Source organism: Mauremys mutica, chromosome 6 (assembly GCF_020497125.1).
Source record: "Mauremys mutica isolate MM-2020 ecotype Southern chromosome 6, ASM2049712v1, whole genome shotgun sequence".
Lineage (NCBI taxonomy): Eukaryota > Metazoa > Chordata > Testudines > Geoemydidae > Mauremys > Mauremys mutica.
In genome coordinates, this window is record NC_059077.1 from 71,757,121 (window position 1) to 71,781,134 (window position 24,014).

At 39.5% G+C, this 24,014-nt stretch overlaps 1 protein-coding gene across 2 annotated transcripts in view; it reads left to right on the plus strand.

Moving 5' to 3' along the window:
• HSD17B4 (hydroxysteroid 17-beta dehydrogenase 4) overlaps positions 1-21,556 on the plus strand; it is a 108,895-nt gene extending 87,339 nt beyond the window's left edge. For both annotated transcript variants that reach the window (XM_045020617.1, XM_045020618.1), the window contains exons 21-24: positions 101-190; positions 4,356-4,494; positions 19,119-19,246; positions 21,130-21,556. In XM_045020617.1, coding sequence (XP_044876552.1) covers positions 101-190; positions 4,356-4,494; positions 19,119-19,246; positions 21,130-21,219 — 447 coding nt within the window. In that variant the 3' untranslated portion in view covers positions 21,220-21,556. The remainder of the gene's footprint in view (positions 1-100; positions 191-4,355; positions 4,495-19,118; positions 19,247-21,129) is intronic.
• The last annotated feature ends 2,458 nt before the right edge of the window (positions 21,557-24,014 follow it).

A 24,014-nucleotide genomic window follows, 5' to 3' on the forward strand; every position in this document is an offset into this window, starting at 1 on the left:
AGATCGCTTGGTCACTTTAAAATGTAGCTGTTTTGGTCAGTATAACTCTTCTTCCTTTACTTGGCATGTTCCACTCAGAATATGAATTTTCGTTTAATAGGTCAAAGAAACTGGAGAAGTTGCTATTGCAGGAGCATATGTAGATCTGATATCAACCCTCGATAAACCTTCAGCTAAAGAGCCCATTAAGGTAGGGGAAAAAGACACTCGGATCAACTTGTGGAGAAGCGCACTTATGTTTTACTTTTGAAAGAATGTACGAAATACTAGACTTTGGAGAAAAAATACTGTGTACATTTAGAAATGAGTATCCTTTTATAGATTGAAGGGAGAATGGACAGAAAGACAGAGGAAGAGTTAAAGTCAAGATCCACAATACAGGAGAAGAAAGAAGGAAGGGACAAATTAAAAAAAAATGCAAATAAAAAGGAGTGAGAAACCTTTATTTTGTAGGAAAGGGTTGGAGGCTGCTCAAGTGAATAACTCTCACCAAGGTGAGTAAGGGGTTCACAATATAGCTCCTGGGTGTGGGTGTGTGTGTATAGGCATTTGCTTTGATGTACCTAGATGATATGATTGTCAGGGTGGGGCACAGACTAGATTGTGAATGGGAGAGTTGGGGTGCTTGTCAGGGCCTCTGAAGACCTGGGGATAATACTTCACTACCTCATAGGGGGGTTCTGAGGACAAATGCATTAAAGATTGTGAGGTGCTCAGATACTATGGAAATGGAATTATATAATATGTAAGACAGGTTCCTAGAAAACTCTTTCTCCTTACACCTTCTCAGCCTTTCAGTCATGTGGCATATTGGAGAGTCTCATCCTTCCTGTTTTAGATTTCTTTGATGCCATGATAATAAGCCAGGCATAGACAGTCTTGTTCCTCATAGTGGTGTCCCGTGGTTCTGTTCCCAGATTCATCCAGATTGTATTCAGCACTACTGTGGCTAAATAGTTTGTTTCCATTTGTCTGCCTCACATTCACATCTAATCATACCACATCATCCCTATTCCAGTCCACATTTGCAATGTGCATACCTTTGGCAATTGTATACTGTCAGCAAAAATCCTTTTTGGATGCAACCCATTGTAGACCATCTTAGTTTTTCTTTAAGGTTGGTAAGGGTTGTTTTTTTGTATAGTTGTCTCTTAAAAGTACAATATTTCTACTCCTTATCAGATTTGTCTTTCATCAGACAATAACGCCTATCCCAAAATGTAGAAACAAGTACAATAAACTGTTAGGCTTAGAATTTGAAGTTCATAGCAATGACATTCTACCTTGTATTTCATGCCAAAGTATTGCTAAAGTTCCATTATAGCATATATCCTATATTACGTACAAGAATGACATGAAAAGAATGTTAAGGCTACAAAATCAAGCCCTCAAAAGTTAGGAAATGTCAGAATTAAGCTTGCCTGTGCCACCTCCCTGCTCTCAATTCTGGTGCCCAGTACTACAGTGGCACCCCCATTGTTATGGGGAGCAATTGCAGGGAAAATCCTGCATATTCCCTGCAGTCCAGGGCTAGATCATGCCCAGTACAGATGGAATGTTCAGAGAATTTAGCTGTCAAACTCTAACACGTCTCTAAGCAGTGTCTGCAAACTGGGTTTCAGAGGCTTGTAACTTGACTACATTTTGACAAATTTTCAAGAGGATGACAAAAGGCACAGCTCTTAGGCCAGAGGGATTCCTGTGACAAATTTCTAGTCCCTGCTCCAGAGTGTGGAGGTGCTAGAGCTTCTCAGTGAAGTGGTTGTAAGAATTTTTTAATATAGGCAAAACAGCTTACATTTCTCTGACCTTGTTCTGAGAAATGGCTGAAGCATTTTTGCTCAAATTTTCCAAAATATTTCAGCCTGAGGTAGACAGCCATCATGGAAAACTTTGTCCTGAATGGTTGAAATTTGAAAAAGTTATAAGCAATTGAAAATGATGTGTTATAATGGAATGGGTCAGGCAATCTTAATGTTAGGTAATGCTCATTGCAACTCTTCCAATATCCTGTGTGCTATATACACCTACGTACAGTAAGGTGAATAAAAGATATCATGGCACCTTTAACTCTGCCTGAGTCCGACAACTGGACTGTAGGATGAAATGTAGTAGATAAAAATGTTAATATTGGAGCAGCTTGCTAAAATGTAAAAACTTATCCATTAAACCATGTATCTTTTAAAAAGTGTCAAAGACTTACAAAAGACTAACTGGATGCAAAATGTAAATATTTAAGTTTAGTTACATAATAGCTTAAATTTAACATTAGTCAAACAGTGTAACACCAAAAACACTCTGTATATGCTATCTCTGTGATTTATAAAGTTTCAGTGTATTCATTTTGCCTTGGACAGGCAATCTATTTTTTGAAAGTTAATATGTTGAAAATAAAAGCAATCAATTTTTTAGATGATGCCTTATTCTATAACTCGTGTATACAATCCCTTGTGGGGCGGAAGCCATGATTACACTTCAGATAAATTAAAAGGTAATTTATAAGGCTTTAAGATATGCTTTCCCCTCAGGATTATTTAAATTACGAAGATAAATTACAAGAACTATAAAGGTAACTTGTGAAATAGTTCTCAGGAATGGTTCCACACATTTTTTTGTTTCAGGTAGAATTTACTGTCTAATGTAGACATGCTGGATGTGATTATTGCGTGTGGAGGGAGACATCCCTATTTTACAGTAACTCCTCACATAACATCCTAGTTATGTTCTTGAAAAATGCAACTTTAAGCAAAATGATGTTAAGCGAATCCAATTTCCCCATAAGAATTACTGTAAATTGGAGGGGTTAGGTTCCAGGGAAATTTTTTTCACCAGACAAAAGACATTATATACGTATACAGTAAAAGTTTTTTTTAAATAATTAAAAAAATAATTTAATACTTTATTCACCAATGATGATTGTGAAGTTTGGTTGAGGCAGGGGCGTAGCGGGGTCAGGGCACGGGGGCTTGCCCCATGCCGCCCACTGGGAATTCCATCCAGGGAGCGAGGTGCAGGCGCGGGGGCTTGCCCTGTTCTGCCCTGGCTTATGCTGGGGAGCGGGGTCAAGGCACGGGGACTTGCCCTGCTCCACCCACCCGAAATTCCAGCCGGGGTGCAGGCAAGCTCCTGTGCCAAGCAAGGTTATAAGTTAATCCGCGGGTATCCTCTTTATATCTACGGCTATCCATGGACCATTTCTGTGGATAGCAGCGCAGATGCAGATACAAATTTTGTATCCACACAGGGCTCTGATGCTAAGAGTTGGGTGGGCAGCTGTGAGGAACTGCAGCGGGAGGCCAGGGGGCTTGGGCCCCATGCCCAGGGCAGGTGGAGGGTCTCTGCCATGGCTCCCACAGCTGCCTGCCTTGCTCTTATTGTGGCCAAGAAGCAGTTCCAAGCTACTCCCCCTCCCTCCCCTCATCCCCCGACCGGAGCTGGGTCTGGGAGAGCCATACTGGCAGCTGCAGGGAGCCTGGGTCTCTCCACCTGCCTTGGGTGGGGGGCGGGGGCAGGGACAGGGGCTGCTCACACCCCCTGCCCAGGGCAGGTGGAGGGTCTGCCGTGGCTCCCCACAGCTGCCAACGCGGTTCTCCCTAGTCTGGCTCCGGTTGGGGAGGTGGGCAATTTGGAGCCGCAGCCTGGCCATGGTAAGAGCTGAGCAGGCAGCTATGGGGAGCTGCGGTGGATCCTCCACCTGCCCTGGGCATGGGGCCCGAGCAACCCCTGGGCAGCTCCACAGGTCTCTGGGCATGAGGCCCGAGCAACCCCTGGGCAGCTCCACAGGTCTTTCCCGTCCCCTTGGCCAGGCCAGCATGGATCCCAGCCGGGGAGCCGTGGGGGACTGCAGCGGACCCTCCACCTACCTGCCGTGCCGGGGGTGGTGGTGGCTGAGAGCAGCCCCCTGCTGTGTCCCCGCCCTGCAGGCTTCCCGCCTGGCCGAGGGGAGGTGGAGGGTCCGCGACTGTGCACGCGGCTCTCCTCAGCCGGGCTCCAGGGGGGGGGTGCCTCGGTGCCTCAGAACCTCAGCCCGGCCCCCAGTTTAGAGCCTGCAAATCCGCCGATATCTGCAGATAATTTTTGCAGATAGCGCATGGGATGCGGATACACGTTTGTGTGTCTGCGCAGGGCCCTAGTTATAAGGGAACACTGCAGGACTTTAAAGGAGTATGTTCTCTAATAGGTCAGTAACCTAATAGCGAAACGACATTAACCGGGAGGACGTTAAGTGAGGAGTTACTGTATTTAATCACTTTTCAGAATAGATTCCTCTGGGTGCTGTGTTTGAACAACAGTTATACTTTTATTACCTTTTAATGTAGCTTTCCATTTAAAATTGTATGTACTTTATTTTATAGGCTTCAGGGCTGCAGAGTAACCTTGTGTTTGAAGAAATTGGTCGCCGCATCAAAGAGGTTGGAAATCAGCTGGTAAAAAAAGTAAATGCCATATTCCAGTGGGACATCACTAAAGATGGAGAGACAGCAGCACAGTGGAGTAAGTCATAGGCTTTTTTTATATAATGCCCTGATGCATTTTTTAATGTAGTGAGGTGAGTTATACTCCCACCAGTTAAGACCTGCTATTTTAAAGGTAAGCAGAAGTAATAGATGGGAGTGCTCATTTGAATGTGTATTGCACAAGTGACAGTTTTTGCAAATGGTTGGGATAATGTTCCATAATAATAGTTAATAATCTTTCTAAAAACTTAGCTATATACTTTGCCTATTTGGGTGTACGCACAGACAAGTTGTCCTCTAAAAATTTGTTCTTAAGATGTTTCCACTTATGTATTTTCTTTAGAACAATGTACTACTTTAACCAAGTCTTTCCTATTCAGAATCTGTCAGATCAAAGTTTGCTAAAGGCTTATGCATTATTACCTCTTCTCAAGAAAATGTCTAGATTGTATGGAAGCCAAAGCATTTAATTGCAACAACTTTGTGCCTTGAGATCTTTAATTTGGGTAGTTAGATAAGGAAAATCTGTGTTTCTACAGGGTTTTAAAATAAATTTCTCACTTTTTAAAATTTTGTTTTGAGGTCTCTCTCTGATGTTTTTTCAAGGATACATATTTCTGTAAAACGTAAAATCTTTTTCTTTCTTAGATGAATGAATGTCAGGAATCTGTGGAATTACTGTTTATTTTGCCTCCTGCTCTGGAATGGTTTGCTAGAGGGATACAAAATTTTGTCCCAAGGCCACACTGGCAGTTTACCAGAAGCCTCGCAGTTGCACATCATTTACATAAAATTAAGTAGATTGTAGTCTCCCTCACTTTATGTGGATGTGCAACTCTGAGTTTACAATCCTCAGCTTGTAATGCTTCATCTTAATTGGCCTGGGCACTTGGAGCAAGATGAAAGCTTGCACAGTGGGAACTGTAGTCTCTATGTGCTATACCTCCTCAAGTTGAGGGAGGCTGGTGGAGTTTTATGGGTTATGTTTGGTCATTGGGCTGCATTTTGATCACATATCACCATTTTAATCCAACAGTAATTCTGGGAGGCTTTAAGAGCCTTCCATAAATCAGCTCTTTCTCTACATTATTTAAGAAACTGTTACTTCTCTCTGATTTACAGGGAGAAAGGTGTAGTCACTTTTGTAATTTCCCTTTCCCTCTTACCAGTTCTTCACAATTGAGATTCTGACTAACAAGGCTACTGCTAATGGGCACGACATCATGCGGAATATTGAACCAGTGTGGCTTGGCAGCTGTATTTTACCTTTCTGGTATAGTGAGCTGTCCTTGTAGAAGATGAATAAGATGCATTGAGATAACAGTAGTGATAAATGCATTAAAAATACAGTGGAACACCATTTATCCAATCTAATTGGGACCAGGCCAAGATCAGATAATCAAAAATTCAGATAATCTAGAGAATGGACAAAGAGCTTCAGCCCGTCAGTGGGGCTCAGCCCATCAGCCTTGATTCAATTAATATGGAGAGCCAAATGAATGGAGGCTCGGATAAATGGGGTTCTACTGTACCTAAATAGATTAGATTAAGTTCTCCAGAAGCCAAATATCTTTCTTTAAATCAGAATAGGAGGAAGGCAGATTTTACAACATTCAACCTTGAGGACCTCCTGCCTACAGACAATCAAATTGGAGAAATGATCTGAAATAAATAGGATGCAATTCAATAAGGACAAATGCCAAGTACTACACTTAGAAAGGAATAATCAAATGCACAAATACAAAATGGGAAGTGACTGCCTAGGAAGGAGAATTTCAGAAAAGGATCTTGGGATTGTAGTGGATCACAAACTAAATATGAATCAACCTACTCAGCACTGATAAGGCCTCAGGTAAAAGTTCTGGGCACCACACTTCAGGGACAAATTGGAGAAAGTCCAGAGGACAGTAACAAAAATGATTAAATGACCTATGAGGAAAGATTGGAAAAACTGTGTATGTTTAATCTGGAGAAGAGAAGACTGACAGGGGAAATAAGTCTTCAAGTATGTAAAAGGTTCCTATAAAAAGGAAGATGATAAATTGTTCTTCTTATCCGCTGAGGACAGGACAAGAAGTAGTGGGCTTAAATTTAGCAAGGGAGATTTAGGTTAGACATTATGAAAAATTTCTTAACTGTAAGGGTGCTTAAGTACTGGAACAAATTGCCTAGGGAGGATGTAGAATCTCCGTCACTGGAGGTTTTAAAGAACAGGTTAGACAAACACCTGTCAGGGATTGTCTAGATAATACTTAGCTCTGCCTTAGTGCAAGGGACCAGACTAGATGACCTATTGAGGTCCCTTCCAGTGCTACATTTTAATGATTCTGTATTTGTCACTCTTGATCACTCCAACAATTTTCTACTTTTGCACTCTTTTATATTAATTCAAGTTAATGAAATCATGGATGTGTTCAGAATAGCAATGTAAGATTTAAAAGCCCTGCTTTACTGTATTGACACTCGTTCTTTAAGGATACCTATTAAAAATGCCAGTGTCAAACAGCAAATCACTTCACGTGGAAGCCTCTGTATCATGCCGTGTATTAGGGCTCCTGGGTGGCATTCACCTGTCAGTACCTGGCCTGGGTTGGGGAAGCTAATGATCCAACCAGTGGACCTTCAGTGATGAATCCTGGTCACATGTCACCTGAGGCACATCGCGCATGTGCTAAGAAGAATAGAGGTCTTGGCTGCATTGAGAATGTGGCATCCGTAATGTATGGTCTTACTACAGAGGACACTAGGAGCATAAGAAACTGAGGCTAAATTAGTACAGCTGAGTGATAGAATGTTAACTATCACAGTTAGTGATTCTTCACTGTTATTACCCTAGATGAAAAATTAAGTGGCCTTTGCCCTCTTACTCAGACAGAAGATGATTTTAAAGTTTATTCAAAGTCACCAATTTATTATAATCCCTTTTTAATTTCTGAACCACCATGCTTTGTGTTCTTGTGGCGAGTGGCCTTTCCAACCCTGCTCTCTCACAAACATACATTGAAGGCAGGCAGTAATAGGACTAGAAACAGCTGAAGACCTCGTTTTACCCAAGGGCTTTACCTCCCATACCAGCCTGTTGTGTTGGAGGAACTCACCCTGATTGATGTGTGTGAAATGCCAATGTATGATGATATGAATAGGCTATCCAGAAAGAGGGACACTGCTTTGTATAAATTAAGACCCAATCTGAACCTTTTCCCTCATTTCAAGAATTTTGGTCTGGCCTTGTTCGCTCTGCTCCATCCCTGGCCAGTGGGGAGAGGATGTAATTTGTTCTTGTATCCTCTGTTAGTAAGGGGTGTCCCCAACAAGGGAACATAACTGGGCCTTTAACGATCACCTCCACCTCTTCTGCACCAGGTGATCCCAGCCACCAGAGAGAATCTGGCCATTTCTTTAGGGTTTGAAAATGTTTTAGCAGGTTTTGCTGCTGTTTTTAATTTTCACTTAATTCGTGGTGCTGACCAGGATTAGGGGCTTGATTCGGAGCCCACTGAAGTCAATGTAAAGACTGTCTCTAACTTCAGTTAGAGGTTTGGATCAGGCCTTAGAAGCAGTGATATCAAAACAGCCTGGACTCTGTGTGAGGGACTCTGTTTTTTTTTAAAAATATTTATTACCCCACAAATACCAGGACTCATTGTAGGCAGAACTGGGGTAAACGCATAAAATAAACTTTGCTGACAATTTTCCATTATAAACCCCCTCCACCATTTGAGCTGTAACTTTCCATGCATGGTCTGTGCCTCACATTGACTTTTATTTTTTAATAATTTCAGTGCAAACAGTTCAGCTGTTTCTGAGAAGAATAAAGAAAATCAGCCATTTTGATAATGTAAACATTTTCTAACCACTTCTTTGAAGAGCACTAGTGCTTCCATGGGTTGCAACAGGAACTTAACATTTGGCAAGGAGCTAATTCTGAAGTCAAGATGTGCCTTTTGCTAACCCCATGAAAATCCACTCAATTTTGACTAAGTAGTACGTCTCTAAAAATTGCTATTTAGTCATTCTTAGTAGAGCTTGTTAGGGGTTTGTTGCTAAAATCTCTGAAATTTTAATCTGTGCTGAACGTGCTTCCAAGATCCACAGGTTGTGAACTCCAGAGAGCAACAGGCATTGCAGGAGCAGCAGCCACTACTATCCTTTTGGGCTAGGAAAAGGAATGTTGGCCTGGGAACCAGGAGAGCATTAATTCTAATCCCACTTCCTCCATTACTGGTATTAATAATTCTGTGTACTTCATAGATTTTATGTTGCCCCTATTTTTTGGAGGATGAGAAGTAACATTCCCCAAAAGGGAGTAACTGAGAGGGCTGAACAAGATCTATCAGCGAGGGAGTTTTTAATCCATTTAATGTGTGCCATGTTCATTTTATTTTGTTCTAGTTTAATCAAAATGTTGTGTGGCACCAAGTCAAATGCCTTACAGAAATCTAAATATATTACATCAATGCTAAAACCTTTATTGGCCAAATTTATAATCTGAATAAAGTAAGATCTCAAGTGAGTTTGACAGGATCTATTTTCCATAAACCCATGCTGATTTTGTATTAATTGCATTAACCTTCTCTAATTTTTCGTTAATTGAGTCCCTTATCAGCTGGTGCTTTATGTTGCCTGGGATTAATGTCAGGCTGATAGACATATAATTACCCGGGTCATCCTGTTTACCCTTTTTAGAAATTGGCATAACATTAGCTTTCTTCCAGTTGTCTGGAACTTCCCCAGTGTTCCAAGAGTTATCAATAATCAACATTAATGGTCCAGCAAACTCCTCACCCAGCTCTTTTAAAACTCTTGCATACATCCTGCTGACTTAAAAATGTCTAGTTTTAGTAGCTTCTGTTTAACACGCTCCAGGGATACTAGTGGAATGGAAAGTGTGTTGTCACCATATGATGAGACTATATCATCTGTTTTTCCCCATAATACAGAGCAGAAATATTTATTGAATGCTTCTGCCTTTTCTGCATTATTATTGATCATGTTACCATTTCCATCTAGTAATGGATCAATACCATTGTCAGGATCATAGAAACATGTCAGGATTGGAAGGAACCTCTGGAGGTCATCCTTTTTGTTTATAATATAATATTTAAAATTGATGACCGGGGCAGTATGGGTATGCATGGTGGGGTTTCTTTGTTGAGGGTTTTTTTTAAATGGTATATTACATTGGTTAAAAATTAAGAGGCTCAAGGTAACAAAGTCAAGCGCTCAAAAGTTACATAGCCCATGCCATCTTCTGCCTGCTTGTTCATATTCATTGATATAGTCTGCAAGTACATTATCATATGCCAGTTGTTCTACAGGATCCTTGCCTAATTCATTTCACAAAGTGAAAGTGAAGCAGGCAGAGAGTTTGTTGTTTTCTTTCCTTTTTTTTTAAAAGAGAGAGAGAATGTTCTCATGATTAAGAACTGGACTGGGAGCCAGGAAAGCTTGGTTCTGTTCCTGTTTGTGGCATTCCTTATGATGACAGGCAAGACTGTTATAATACATATGAGCAAAGAGGCCAAAGTATAGTTGCATAAGTAATCTTAATTCTGGCATTTCCTGCAACCTAATGTTCCTGTAACAGAGGTTTTTTTGTATGTAATGAAGAGCATAATGTTCAACTTCTATCCCAATGCCCTTGGCGTAACTTGATTTAATTGTTGTATCTCAATACTGTTGACCAAATTCAGACCTCCTATAAAAGTGCACAAGACCATTGAAGTCAGTGCATTTGCACACTACCTTAGGTCTGAATTTGGCCCAGTGTTTTTCACAATAAATATTTAATGACGACCTGCTGCATTTAACTAATCTTAAGATTTTGCAATTATAATGTGCTAATTTAATATAAGTTGGTAAGAATCCTCTTTGCCTCCCCTTTAGCATCATCCTATAATTGCCTTTTTAATAAGTGGCTACAGTAACTTGGCTATGAAATGAGGAGATAGGAAATTGTCAGGGAAATAACTTGATTTAGAAGTTGGTTCTTATGAATTAATATTGCATACTTTTTGTCTCAATTACATTTAAAATTGTTGACATATTTTCACTGAGACAACAGAAATAGTCTCATCTTTGTCACAAGCCTTTAGTTTACACCGATGATGTTGGGGGTCCTGATTGTTTCATTAGCTTTTCTTCAGGCTTCTGTTGCCAAAGCCCACAATCAAATTAAGTCTCCCGGGCCTTTACTGACAGCGTTTACTATTCTCCTGGCCTGCCGCTGGGCTTCCTTCCATTATTAAGTTTGTTACTCAGCTGTGCTGCCTTGTCTTTTAATCTTTTGACTTGTCACTTTTGCATTGCTTTGTGCTGTTGTGCAATCTGCAGCAGTTGACAGCGCAAGAAACAATCTGGGCCCTGCAGCTTATTGCTGTCTTGGGTGATACTATGGCTCCAGCATCTCCAGCGAATGTCCTTGAGCCTAGTGTCGGGGAAAATGAAAGAAATCAGTGGCTTTGGGAAGAATTATCTGAAATTCTGTTCTGACACAGCCAATAATTTTATTCTTCCTTAAACTTATAAGCACCAATTTACTTATTTTTATTTCTGTATTTAAATGACCTGTGCATTTTATCACTACACATCAGGGCAAGGTTTCTGTTTGGGCATCACTCATTAAGTGGATGGAGCATGTGGACACTAGTATTTCTCATTGCAGCAGGAATTCTCAGTGGCAACTCCAATGTTAGTCGCACCAGTCTATTTAACTAGCAATAACCTTTACAACTTCATTCATTTTAATTCAGCATGTAGACTATAAATCCCAAAGCTGTGTGGAATAGATGGTCTTAAATTCAGGCCATGGAAGTTCAGGTTTTTTTTTTCTTTTAAAAATAAGATCATACTAAAACACACACATAAACATGGGTTATTCAAGACATAGAATTGACAAAAAAGAGAGACGTTTATTACCTAATCAGTTAAGTAACTTCCAGTCTCAGCAGAAGACATTAGATCTGTTCAGAAAAAATCTATTGACAAATAAGCTGGCCCTTCATAATTTAATTGAGAAGGTAAAGAAAAACATTAGAAAGTTAAGAATTTTTAGTTGTCATATCTTTTTCCCCCCAAGTTTTGAGACTTAAGAGAAAAAAGCCTTGTGTCTTACAAACTCCATTAGTTTTGCTATTTTGGTAATGTTCATAATTTCCTTAACTTCTCTGGGGCATGAGCAGAACCGTATTCAAGAATGCATGAAAGTTAAGCTTTGTCAGCATAACCTGAGGAGTTTGTAACACCTGTGAAATCCACATTTCCTGGCTCACTGGAATTTTGTATGTTCCACCTACACAGCCTATGCGGTCAGTAGTTGGCTTCCTTATGGTGCTTATAATTTTTCAGCAGAGGTTGTGGATCAAAAAGGCCTTTGCAGTGTTTGAAGCCAAGATCCAAAGAGATGTGAGGGAAGCTTCTACAGCCCAACAAAACAATGTTAATGTTTCTTACACTTGTATTCTAATGTCAATAGTCTTTTAAGAAACATTCCCTTGCTGCATTTGTAACCAAAACATTGCAGCATTTTTGCTAGTTCATGAAAAACCCAAAGGTAAAATTGACATAGATAGACATAGAAAAAGTGAAGCTAGTCTAGCTTAGTTTCCCCTCTAGTTTTGTTATCCAAATGGAGTTAAATGCAAAAAGCAAACAAATAGAACAAATAATGAAAATGAAAAAATAAACACTTTTTGTTAATCAGATATATTTGTAACATGGTGATGAAACTTGGTTTTAACCTGGCCTATTATGTTCATATTAGATCTAAGTGTATCTGACCACTGTCTGCAGGTCTACAAACGATTGCGAAGGGTTGACCCAAGGCAACAAAATCTGACCACTCTGCTCATCTAATTTGAAGCAAATTGGCACCCAGCTGCCTAAGATTTACTGCGGATACTAGTACTCCTCTTTTTAGTTTTGTTCCCTACTGTTTGGAGACATACAGGGAAATAAGTTTTATCTTGATGCTTAATCAAGGAGTCTCTGATTTTTTCCATTTGTGATGCATGAGCCTTCTCCTCTCTCCCCCCCCCTTTTTTTTTACCCTGCAGAATTGGTGATATTCACCAGATCTGTTTAAGTCGTAACATGCATGGATAACTAAATTGTATGTTCCAAGTGGGTAGTAATTGTCCCATGTGCCCGTTTCCCACTCAGCATTAATGTAAATGACAAACTTGATATTTTTATTTTGCTTGTAGTTATGAGTGGACATACAGATGTTAGAACAGTTTCCAAAAAATGAAAAAATCATCACTTTCTAAAAATATTATCATCCCTCAAACAGTCTGTTGGATTTGCCTCAAACTTTTAAAGCAGCTCTCCTTTGGGGTGAGGCTACACATGATCCGGTTTATTCAGAAAGCAGTTTCCAGAAACTTAGTAGGGGGTTAACATCAGGTCAATAATGAAAACTGTCAAAGTCTTCACAAGAGTGAAACTGCTGGGACTCTGTAATTAAAAATGTCAAACTTCAACTTGACAATTATTTTATTTTTACACTGCTGGGGATGCAAGGGGATTGGATGGGAATTTGCAAACTGTGAAAATGAATTGGCAAAGCACATCCTGTCGTCATAATGTTCTAACCAAGCAAAATAGTACCTTTGTGTCTTCTAGTAGATTATTTTGGCAGGGCATTTTGTCTGGGGAAGTAGGCCTCTCAAGCTACAGACACTTTGAGGAATTTCTGGCTTTCTGTAACAGAAGGAGAGAGATTTTGCAAAGTTTAATATACTCTTTAAATCAAGGAAAACTTTCTATAAAGTGGTCAAAATTAGCAAACACAGATTTAATAATGCTGTCGTTAATGAAAAGGGCACAAGCCCATGTGCTAAAAATATGTAGAACTTTATTACAAAAATATGAGTTGCTGCAGTTGTAATATACAGTACCTTGCAAAACCTTAAAAAAATGTTGTGTGGATATTGCCTTTGTTATTGTTTACATTTATTTTTTGCAATTGTTGTGTAAGAAAATTAATATGAAGCTTTTTTAAACTATTGGCGATTCCTTTTCCTTAAAAACCATGTATTAAAAAAAATTGAATCTAGACTTTTTTTGAAGCACTTAGAACAGAAACTTGAGACTTGAATTGGAAACTTTCTGAAAACTGTGGTTTTGTTTTTTCCAACATGAGATAGCTCAGTCTTTAGCAAAGTCTGCCCACCTGCTCCTCCATAAACAGATGTGTTTTGCTTTCTTGGCATGGAGCAGTTTAATCTCTTCCCTTGCTAAAGATTATTTCCCTTTCAAAATTGTAATAAGGATTTCCAGTACTAACTATACTGTACATGTACTTGTGCATGATCATGATCTCACTGTCATCTTTTGGGTGGATGGGGCTGGCCAGAACAAAAAGTTCTAGAAAAGAGTAGTGGCTAATCAGTAATAGGATTTATTGTATTGTACATGTACATCACATTTAATCTTTCTGGACCACAGTTGCTAAACTCATCTAAACTGTAGATTTTTATGAGAACAGCTGTATGTCATTTGCTATCTGAATATTAAACATACAGTCTGCTGGCTTAGACATTTAACCAAGTGAAGATCACAGAATTCTGCAGAAATCTGAAAAGCTTTGTCAAACTATGAAATTAGACTGTTACCTGAAGATCAAAAAATCTCAATGCCCACAGTAGGAAAACACTGATTAATCAGGCAGAATAATTTATTTGCCTCAAACCTATCAACTCATGCTTGGTAGATCTTTGTTTATCATGGCAGGTAACAGTAGTTATTAGAGAAGAATAGCATAATTATGGAGGTTTTATGATTAGCTTTTTATTAGGAAAAGGCAGGTGTTAGTAATGGGAGATTCGATTATTAGAAATGTAGATAGCTGGGTCTGTGATGACCGGAAGAACCGTATGGTGACTTGCCTGCCTGGTGCGAAGGTTGCGGATCTCTCGAGGCATCTAGATAGACTTATGTGTAGTGCTGGGGAGGAGCCGGTGGTCGTGGTACATGTAGGTACCAATGACATAGGGAAGGGTAGGAGAGATGTCCTGGAAGCCAGATTTAGGCTGCTAGGGAAGAGACTGAAATCCAGGACCTCTATGGTGGCATTTTCAGGAATGCTCCCAGTTCCACGCGCAGGGCCAGGTAGGCAGGCAGAGCTTCAGAGTCTCAGTGCGTGGATGAGACGATGGTGTAGAGAGGAGGGGTTCACGTTCATTAGGAACTGGGGAAACTTTTGGGATGGAAGGAGCCTATACAGGAGAGATGGGCTCCACCTAAACCAAAGTGGAACCAGACTGCTGGCACTAAACATTAAAAAGGTTGTAGAGCAGTTTTTAAACTAGGAGATGGGGGAAAGCCGACTGCTGCAGAGGGGCGTGTGGATCGGACACAGACTTCTCTTAGGGGAGAGTCTGATGATAGAGAATCTCCAGGTTATAGTCAGGAGCAGAGGACTGAAAAGTATAATGTAAGGGCCAGATCAGATGATAAACAGTCACATAAAAAAGAATCTGGCACATCAGAAAAAGGCAGGCTAATAAACAGGGACAAGTTTTTAAAGTGCTTGTACACAAATGCCAGAAGTCTAAATAATAAGATGGGTGAACTAGAGTGCCTTGTGATAAAGGAGGATATAGATATAATAGGCATCACAGAAACCTGGTGGACTGAGAGCAACCAATGGGACACAATCATTCCAGGGTACAAAATATATCGGAAGGACAGAACAGGTCGTGCAGGGGGAGGAGTGGCACTATATGTGAAAGGAAGTGTAGATTCAAATGAAGTAAAAATCTTAAGCGAATCCACATGTTCCATAGAGTCTCTATGGATAGAAATTTCATGCTCTAGTAAAAATATAACATTAGGGATCTATTATCGACCACCTGACCAGGACAGTAATAGTGATGATGAAATGCTAAGGGAAATTAGAGAGGCTATCAAAATTAAGAACCCAATAATAGTGGGGGATTTCAATTATCCCCATATTGACTGGGAACATTTCACTTCAGGACGAAATGCAGAGATAAAATTTCTCGATACTTTAAATGACTGCTTCGTGGAGCAGCTGGTACGGGAACACACAAGGGGAGAGGCAACTCTAGATTTAATCCTGAGTGGAGCGCAGGAGCTGGTCCAAGAGGTAACTATAGCAGGACCGCTTGGAAATAGTGACCATAATACAATAGCATTCAACATCCCTGTGGTGGGAAGAACACCTCAACTGCCCAACACTGTGGCATTTAATTTCAAAAGGGGGAACTATACAAAAATGAGGGGGTTAGTTAGACAAAAGTTAAAAGGTACAGTGACTAAAGTGAAATCCCTGCAAGTTGCATGGGCCCTTTTTAAAGACACCATAATAGAGGCCCAACTTCAATGTATACCCCAATTAAGAAAAACAGTAAAAGAACTAAAAAAGAGCCACCGTGGCTTAACAACCATGTAAAAGAAGCAGTGAGAGATAAAGACTTCCTTTAAAAAGTGGAAGTCAAATCCTAGAGAGGCAAATAGAAAGGAGCACAAACACTGCCAACTTAAGTGCAAGAGTGTAATAAGAAAAGCCAAAGAGGAGTTTGAAGAACGGCTAGCCAAAAACTCCAAAGGTAATAACAAAATGTTTTTTAAGTACATCAGAAGCAGGAAGCCTGCTAAACAACCAGTGGGGCCCCTTGATGATCAAAATACAAAAGGAGCGCTTAAAGACGATAAAGTCATTGCGGAGAAACTAAATGGATTCTTTGCTTCAGTCTTCACGGCTGAGGATGTTAGGGAGATTCCCAAACCTGAGCTGGCTTTTGTAGGTGACAAATCTGAGGAACTGTCACAGATTGAAGTGTCACTAGAGGAGGTTTTGGAATTAATTGATAAACTCAACATTAACAAGTCACCGGGACCAGATGGCATTCACCCAAGAGTTCTGAAAGAACTCAAATGTGAAGTTGCGGAACTATTAACTAAGGTTTGTAACCTGTCCTTTAAATCGGCTTCGGTACCCAATGACTGGAAGTTAGCTAATGTAACGCCAATATTTAAAAAGGGCTCTAGGGGTGATCCCGGCAATTACAGACCAGTAAGTCTAACGTTGGTAGCGGGCAAATTAGTTGAAACAATAGTAAAGAATAAAATTGTCAGACACATAGAAAAACATAAACTCTTGAGCAATAGTCAACATGGTTTCTGTAAAGGGAAATCGTGTCTTACTAATCTATTAGAGTTCTTTGAAGGGGTCAACAAACATGGACAAGGGGGATCCGGTGGACATAGTGTACTTAGATTTCCAGAAAGCCTTTGACAAGGTCCCTCACCAAAGGCTCTTACGTAAATTAAGCTGTCATGGGATAAAAGGGAAGGTCCTTTCATGGACTGAGAACTGGTTAAAGGACAGGGAACAAAGGATAGGAATTAATGGTAAATTCTCAGAATGGAGAGGGGGCCACTAGTGGTGTTCCCCAAGGGTCAGTCCTCGGACCAATCCTATTCAATTTATTCATAAATGATCTGGAGAAAGGGGTAAACAGTGAGGTGGCAAAGTTTGCAGATGATACTAAACTGCTCAAGATAGTTAAGACCAAAGCAGATTGTGAAGAACTTCAAAAAGATCTCACAAAACTAAGTGATTGGGCAACAAAATGGCAAATGAAATTTAATGTGGATAAATGTAAAGTAATGCACATTTGAAAAAATAACCCCAACTATACATACAACATGGTGGGGGCTAATTTAGCTACAACAAGTCAGGAAAAAGATCTTGGCGTCATCGTGGCTAGTTCTCTGAAGATGTCCACGCAGTGTGCAGAGGCGGTCAAAAAAGCAAACAGGATGTTAGGAATCATTAAAAAGGGGATAGAGAATAAGACTGAGAATATATTATTGCCCTTATATAAATCCATGGTACGCCCACATCTCGAATACTGTGTACAGATGTGGTCTCCTCACCTCAAAAAAGATATTCTAGCACTAGAAAAGGTTCAGAAAAGGGGAACTAAAATGATTAGGGGTTTAGAGAGGGTCCCATACGAGGAAAGATTAAAGAGGCTAGGACTCTTCAGCTTGGAAAAGAGAAGACTAAGGGGGGACATGATAGAGGTATATAAAATCATGAGTGATGATGAGAAAGTGGATAAGGAAAAGTTATTTACTTATTCCCATAATACAAGAACTAGGGGTCACCAAATGAAATTAATAGGCAGCAGGTTTAAAACAAATAAAAGGAAGTTCTTCTTCACACAGCGCACAGTCAACTTGTGGAACTCCTTACCTGAGGAGGTTGTGAAGGCTAGGACTATAACAATGTTTAAAAGGGGACTGGATAAATTCATGGTGGCTAAGTCCATAAATGGCTATTAGCCAGGATGGGTAAGAATGGTGTCCCTAGTCTCTGTTCGTCAGAGGATGGAGATGGATGGCAGGAGAGAGATCACTTGATCATTGCCGGTTAGGTTCACTCCCTCTGGGGCACCTGGCATTGGCCACTGTCGGTAGACAGATACTGGGCTAGATGGACCTTGGTCTGACCCGGTACGGCCTTTCTTATGTTCTTATTAATTCATCAGAATAAAATCACTCCGCTTTGTAGCTGGTAATCCAGGTATGTATTTATCAGGAAATGTATCTTTCAAGTCCCCCTCTCATCCTTTCCCCACCTTCCAAAAATTGTTAAAAAATTATTAGTTTTTGCAAAGTGCAGTTTAAAATTCATTGCTAGTCTTACTCCTGAGTGTTTATAATACCAAGTTTAGCACACATCTAACACAATCTTTCATTGTAAGATATTTTTACCGGAAGGGCATGTCATTTGAGTTTCCTTTATATTCTGTTTGGTTTTAAAGAAACAGATTTCCCAAAAGGCTGGTAACACAAAAGTTAGACACAGACATAGGCATGTAATAGTAATTAATCATTTTTATTAAAAATTAAATGGATTAAAACCTGGCTAACTGATGTATCTCAAAATGGAAACAGGAAATCATCATTCAGTGTGTGTGTGTTTCCAGTGGGGTCTCTCGGGGGTTGGTTCTTGGCCCTAAGCTATTTAACATTTTTATCAATTACCTGCAAGTAAACAAAATCATCACTGATAAAGTTTGCAGATGACAAAAAAATTAAAGGATTGGTAAACGGTAGAACAGGTCACTGATTCAGAGCCATCTGGATCACCTGGTAAGCTGAGCGTAACCTTGAATACTGGATCCAGTTCTGGTGCCCACAATTCAAGAAGGATATTGATAAACTGGAGAGGGTTCAGAGAAGAGCTAGGAGAATGCTTAAAGGAGTAGAAAACATGCCTTTTAGTGATAGACTCCAATTGCTCAATCTATTTAGCTTAACAAAGAGCACATCAAGGGATAACTTGATCCCAGTCTAAAAGTACATACATGGGGAACTAATATTTGAAAATGGGCTCTTCAGTCTAGCAGAGAAAGATATAACATGATCCAATGGCTGGAAGATGAAGCTAGACAAATTGAGACTGGAAATAAGGTGGCTATATTTAAATCAAGATTGGATTTTTTTCTGAAAAGATATACTCTACTTCATTTGGGGGAAGTTCCATGGCCCATGTTCTAAAGGAGGTCAGACTAGATGATTACAGTGGTTTCTTTTGGTCTTGGAATCTGAATCAATTACAGTACATGGCTCTTTCTATTGCCTTTTTTTAAAAACAAAACTAACTTTACTTCCTTTCCTCAGCTATTGACTTAAAGAATGGTTCTGGTGAGGTGTATCAGGGGCCAGCACAGGGTTCTGCTGACACCACTTTCACCCTTTCGGATCAAGACTTCATGGAGGTGGTCCTAGGCAAGATTAATCCACAAAAGGTAAAGGCATTGTGAAGTAGAGATGTTCAGTCTCATGGTGAAATGTTACTCATTTAACTCGGAGACATTCTTGAAGTAGCACAATTTCTAGTGTGCAGCTAATGTAGAAGAAAGATTACTGACCTACAAACCAGTCTTGACTGAAATACTGTGTGTCTGTGAAAGGTGCTGCTGTATAGAGTACAGTGCTCACTCGTAAAATGGCACACACTGGTGTATGAGATGCTACGCCTCTCTATTGCAAGTGAAGAGAGAGATCTCACATACCAATGTGCAAATCTTAGCTGAGCAACTTGTATCAACCTTGTGCATGTAATAATATTCTGACTTGCAAGATTAATACCCACGGTTTGTACATTAAGACTGTAATAAAGAAGAAAGGCCTATTACTGTTGTCATGGGCCTGTGGATTTCTGTTGCATTATAATGAGACACAAATCTATTAAAATTAGGCATAAATCTTCCTAAATAAGGCAAATCACTTAGGGGAGGAGATTAAAAAAGGGACATAATAAGGAGTCTGTATTTGAGCATCTGCAAATGTTCCTCCTTAAGTGCTTAAAACTACTCATTTGTTATTAAAAACAAATGTTATACAAGTTAAGTGTCTCGAATTTAACATAATTCAGTTTATAGCCTAGATAAATGGATATTCTTAATTAGCTCATCATAATATATTGAGAGCTCTCCTTTGATCCCAGTCAACAGGACTGAAATTAACAAGGATTTTGAATTTAAAATTTGGAGCTAACAATGTTGACTAGTATATAATTCCTATATACTGCATGAGCAGTAGGAATATACAGTACAAATATTTTGTGACCTTTATATATAGCAGGCACAAGGTCTAAACAAACAAGATTATGACAATCTATGCATTTCTGTATTCTAAGGATTAAAGTGATTGCATTTCATGCACAATATTTGCTGTTAGACATCAGTATCACCTGTGAGTTTCTGTGGAGAGAAGGGGCTTTCCACCTGAAGACGTTCACAATACCAATTTATATTTTGGACTACTGGCTCCATCAATTTCTTATTTGAATTCATCTGTACGTTAATGGGAATATGGAGAAGTGTGCTATTCCAGAATTTTGTTTGCTTTCATATAACCTTCAAATTGCAAAACCAAAATACAGCAATATTGATTAAATAAACACATTTTAAAATGTCATAAAAATTATGAACCACATTTAAACTGGCTATGAAGAGTCTCAAATCAGGAGCAGAACTAAAAATATGCAATATTGGAATTTCAGTGAAAACGCTCGAAGACTGATATTCTGGTTGCACGAGTGAGTGCTCCTCTGCATACTGCATATTGTGAATGTGTTAAGAAAAAAGTCAACCAACTGATTTTTTTTAACCCATTTAAAAATGGAGACCCTGGCTGACCGTGTGTAAATTTGAGTAGGGTTCAGTCCTCCTTTTCCTATCCTCCTCACCTGCAGCAGTGGGGTGGTGATAGCACTCACTGAACTCAAGAGGGTCTGGTAAGACGGGATTGGGGCCTTGCCTCTGTGTAGTTGTTAACTTTTGACATTGGAGACTGGAGAAGCTCAGCTTTTACCAGCATGCTCCCCATGTTGCTGAGCCCTCAGAAATGGCTCAACCACCGCCACTTCTCCATTTACCACTACCCTTCTCCATCCCTGTACGCTTCAAGAAGCTTGGTGTTTGTGATTCGTGGTGTTATACAATGAGGTTTAAAATGTCTTCTGTTCATAGCTAATGGACATTCCTGGTGAGGTTTGTCCTGTAAGACTTGTCTAAAGTAAACTTCACTCTACTACTGTAGTTCATTTTTTTTAAAAACAGACCTTTGAGAAGTAGGCAAACAATTGAAGAAAATTATTTTTTTTTTCCCCCTCTGCTTCCTATAGGCATTTTTTTCTGGTAAACTAAAAGTGAAAGGTAACATCATGCTGAGCCAGAAGCTGGAGATGATTCTTAAAGACTATGCCAAACTCTGAACTGCTAGATGGCCCACTTCAATAGTCCCCTAAGAAGAACAGGAATGGCTGTCATTTCAGAAACGGGCCTTGAATCTTTATGCACATTTCTTGTTGTCTATGTTCTGATTCACTTTATTGCTAATATGTTTCCTTGATTGTTGCAGATACAAAAACCTGATATAAATCTGTTTAACACACTCATTTTCTCTGTTCCTCAGTAAAAGTTTGAATCATAATTTTCTCATATTGTAACTTCATTTAAATAAAACTTGCATAGTTCTTACAAAATACATATTTCTATATCAGTTATAAAGAAAATTAAATCATTAAAATGCTTTGATACCTCCTTCCTGCATCATTGTTTTCCATTGTCTGTAATCCTTTCATACTGCTTAAGTCTGATGTTTAAAATGCAGAAGAATCTGAAGGTTTTGTTTTTGCAATTGGTGTATTTGGTGGTTTATTATGGCCTCCTGTAAATGTCTTAAAGAAGCAGTTAACCTGAAGTCGGTTTTATTTATTACATATAGTCTGCATATCTTTTGTAGCCAAGAAAGCTCTTTGAACTTTGCAGCACATCACCACATTCAGGTTGTCTGCCATTTAGAGAAATTTACTATTAATTACCATTGTGCCAATTAAATGCAAATTCTCAGTGTCTTTCAGTACAGGCCATTTATTATATTAATTAGGTGGTGTTCATGCTGCGGGTTTGAAAGGTTTATAGATGTGTTAAAGATAACAGAATGTTTAAATATGCAGTGTTGGAAAAAGACCTGGTTCAAGTCCTGAACCAGGAAGGGCATTGCAAGAAAGAAAGTTGATCAACTGTTTAATTTCCTTGGTGTTCTTGAAAGATTACTTTTATTAACTTGCTTTGCAAGTTAAGTCAAGACTTGCAACCGTATAGTAATCATAACACATAAGGAGGATAATGCCTTCCTCTCAGCAACTGCTTTTACAATAAAAGGTAGAAATCAAGGGGTTAAGTGAGTTACCTTGTACCACAGGGACATGTGTCTCATATTTAAATAGTATGTAGGCATGCTTCTGTACTGTTGTCAATACCACTAACACCTGCTGCTACAAGAGCTTGCCATTAGGTAGAGGAAATGAGAGCCCTGTATTTCACATTGATTTGGAATTTCTTTATATATCATTTGCTTTGAGTCACTTTACAAATCAAAGTTAAATGTTTAGTCTTTTGCGTTCCCTCTCCAACTCTGCAATGACTTTTGCTCAGTAGCTGCAGCAATCTGCTGATTGGGTCAGATGAAGCTACATGGTTATAATTAATGCTGCATGAGTTGAGTGCTGAAAATGTCTATCTCACAACACCAAAGGCTTCACAGTAGTCAACCTCCCCTTTGTGAAATCATTCTTTTGAGGGCCAGCATAATGGTAGAACAAGAAGTAGTTGCTAAGTGAGAAGTTCCTGCTTTCTGCTGAAAGCTAGGTATATTACAAAATGGGATAGAGATGAATCCAGAAGAACAATCTGGAGTTGCTGTGGAGGTGCCAGATACAATACTTAGACTATCTTTTCCCAACCTAATCAATAAAACAGTGAAATTAACAGGAAACTAGTTATCCTCTGTGCTGTGAATGAAGTACAGTAAAATACCATGATAGGAAGGCATCATAGAGGAAAGAGAACCAGTAGCAGAAAGAGCAGCAAGGGTGGGGAAAGAAAGAAAGAGACTCAGAGTATTCCATAACATTAATAACTTAGGATGGGGATGGAGGGGAATCTGTGTTTGTCCATTTTATAGACAAACACACCCACAAATAAGAAATCTAAAGTGTTCCTGATCCATATTTCTAACTTGAGAGAGATGGTCTCAGCTAGTATGTCACATTCAATTCAGTAGTCTGGTTCAGGAACACCAAACGTACAAAAATATTGCGAGAGTCGGCCAACCTACCTGCTACGTTTGTAGGCTCTTCTTTTGTATTACAGTGGCATCACTGGATGAAAATAGAGAGGATTCTTTCCGATTAGGCCGCAGCTTTAATTATACAATGATTGACCTTTCTCATTGCAATAAACAGATGAAAAAATTTTTCCCAGGAAGTATTTTTTGCTCCCTTATATACCGTAAGACTCTTGAATCATTATGTGGGAAGTGTTTTTTTTTCCCTTCCTTAATCCACAGTTACTATTGCAGCAAAGATGGGGGCAGAAGAAGACAGGTGCATGGACCATAGTCAAATTGCTGAAGATGTCTGAGGCTGACATTTTGTTTTACAAGGTTGTCTTCTATTTAGCATTAGTTAAGCAACTTTGGCTGAATTAATGATATGATTTTCTCAGTGTCAGAAACTGAAACCCCTCATATTAGAGAATGGCTGCTGGGGTACAATGGTTTGTGTATAGCAGTTAATTATACATGCTAATATTCTTTAGAACCTATCCTAAGGGCAGCTATGTAGTGTCCATGAGGCAGTTCAGATTTGGATTCTTTTTAAGTGACATTGGCTTGAGCTAGACATAATGAGAGCAGCCTCTGCTCCACAGCCACTCAGGAATGAAGAGCAGAGATGGTGCATGCAAGTCATTAACAGTGCACTGGGATGTGGAAGTCTGCAAAGCTCTTAGCCAGTTTATGCTAATGCTGATTCCCCTCCCCCAACTTTGAATGTCAAGTCCATTTCCATTTGAGTTTTAAAACTGATGCCTTTGTTTTGAATGCTTATTTTTCAAGGAGCATAAAATTCTTGTGATCACAAACTACATTAAAGTCTTTGCGATGTGTATTTGTACCTTATCCTTGGCATCTGATCTGTACTAAAAAGCACAAACATACAGATTA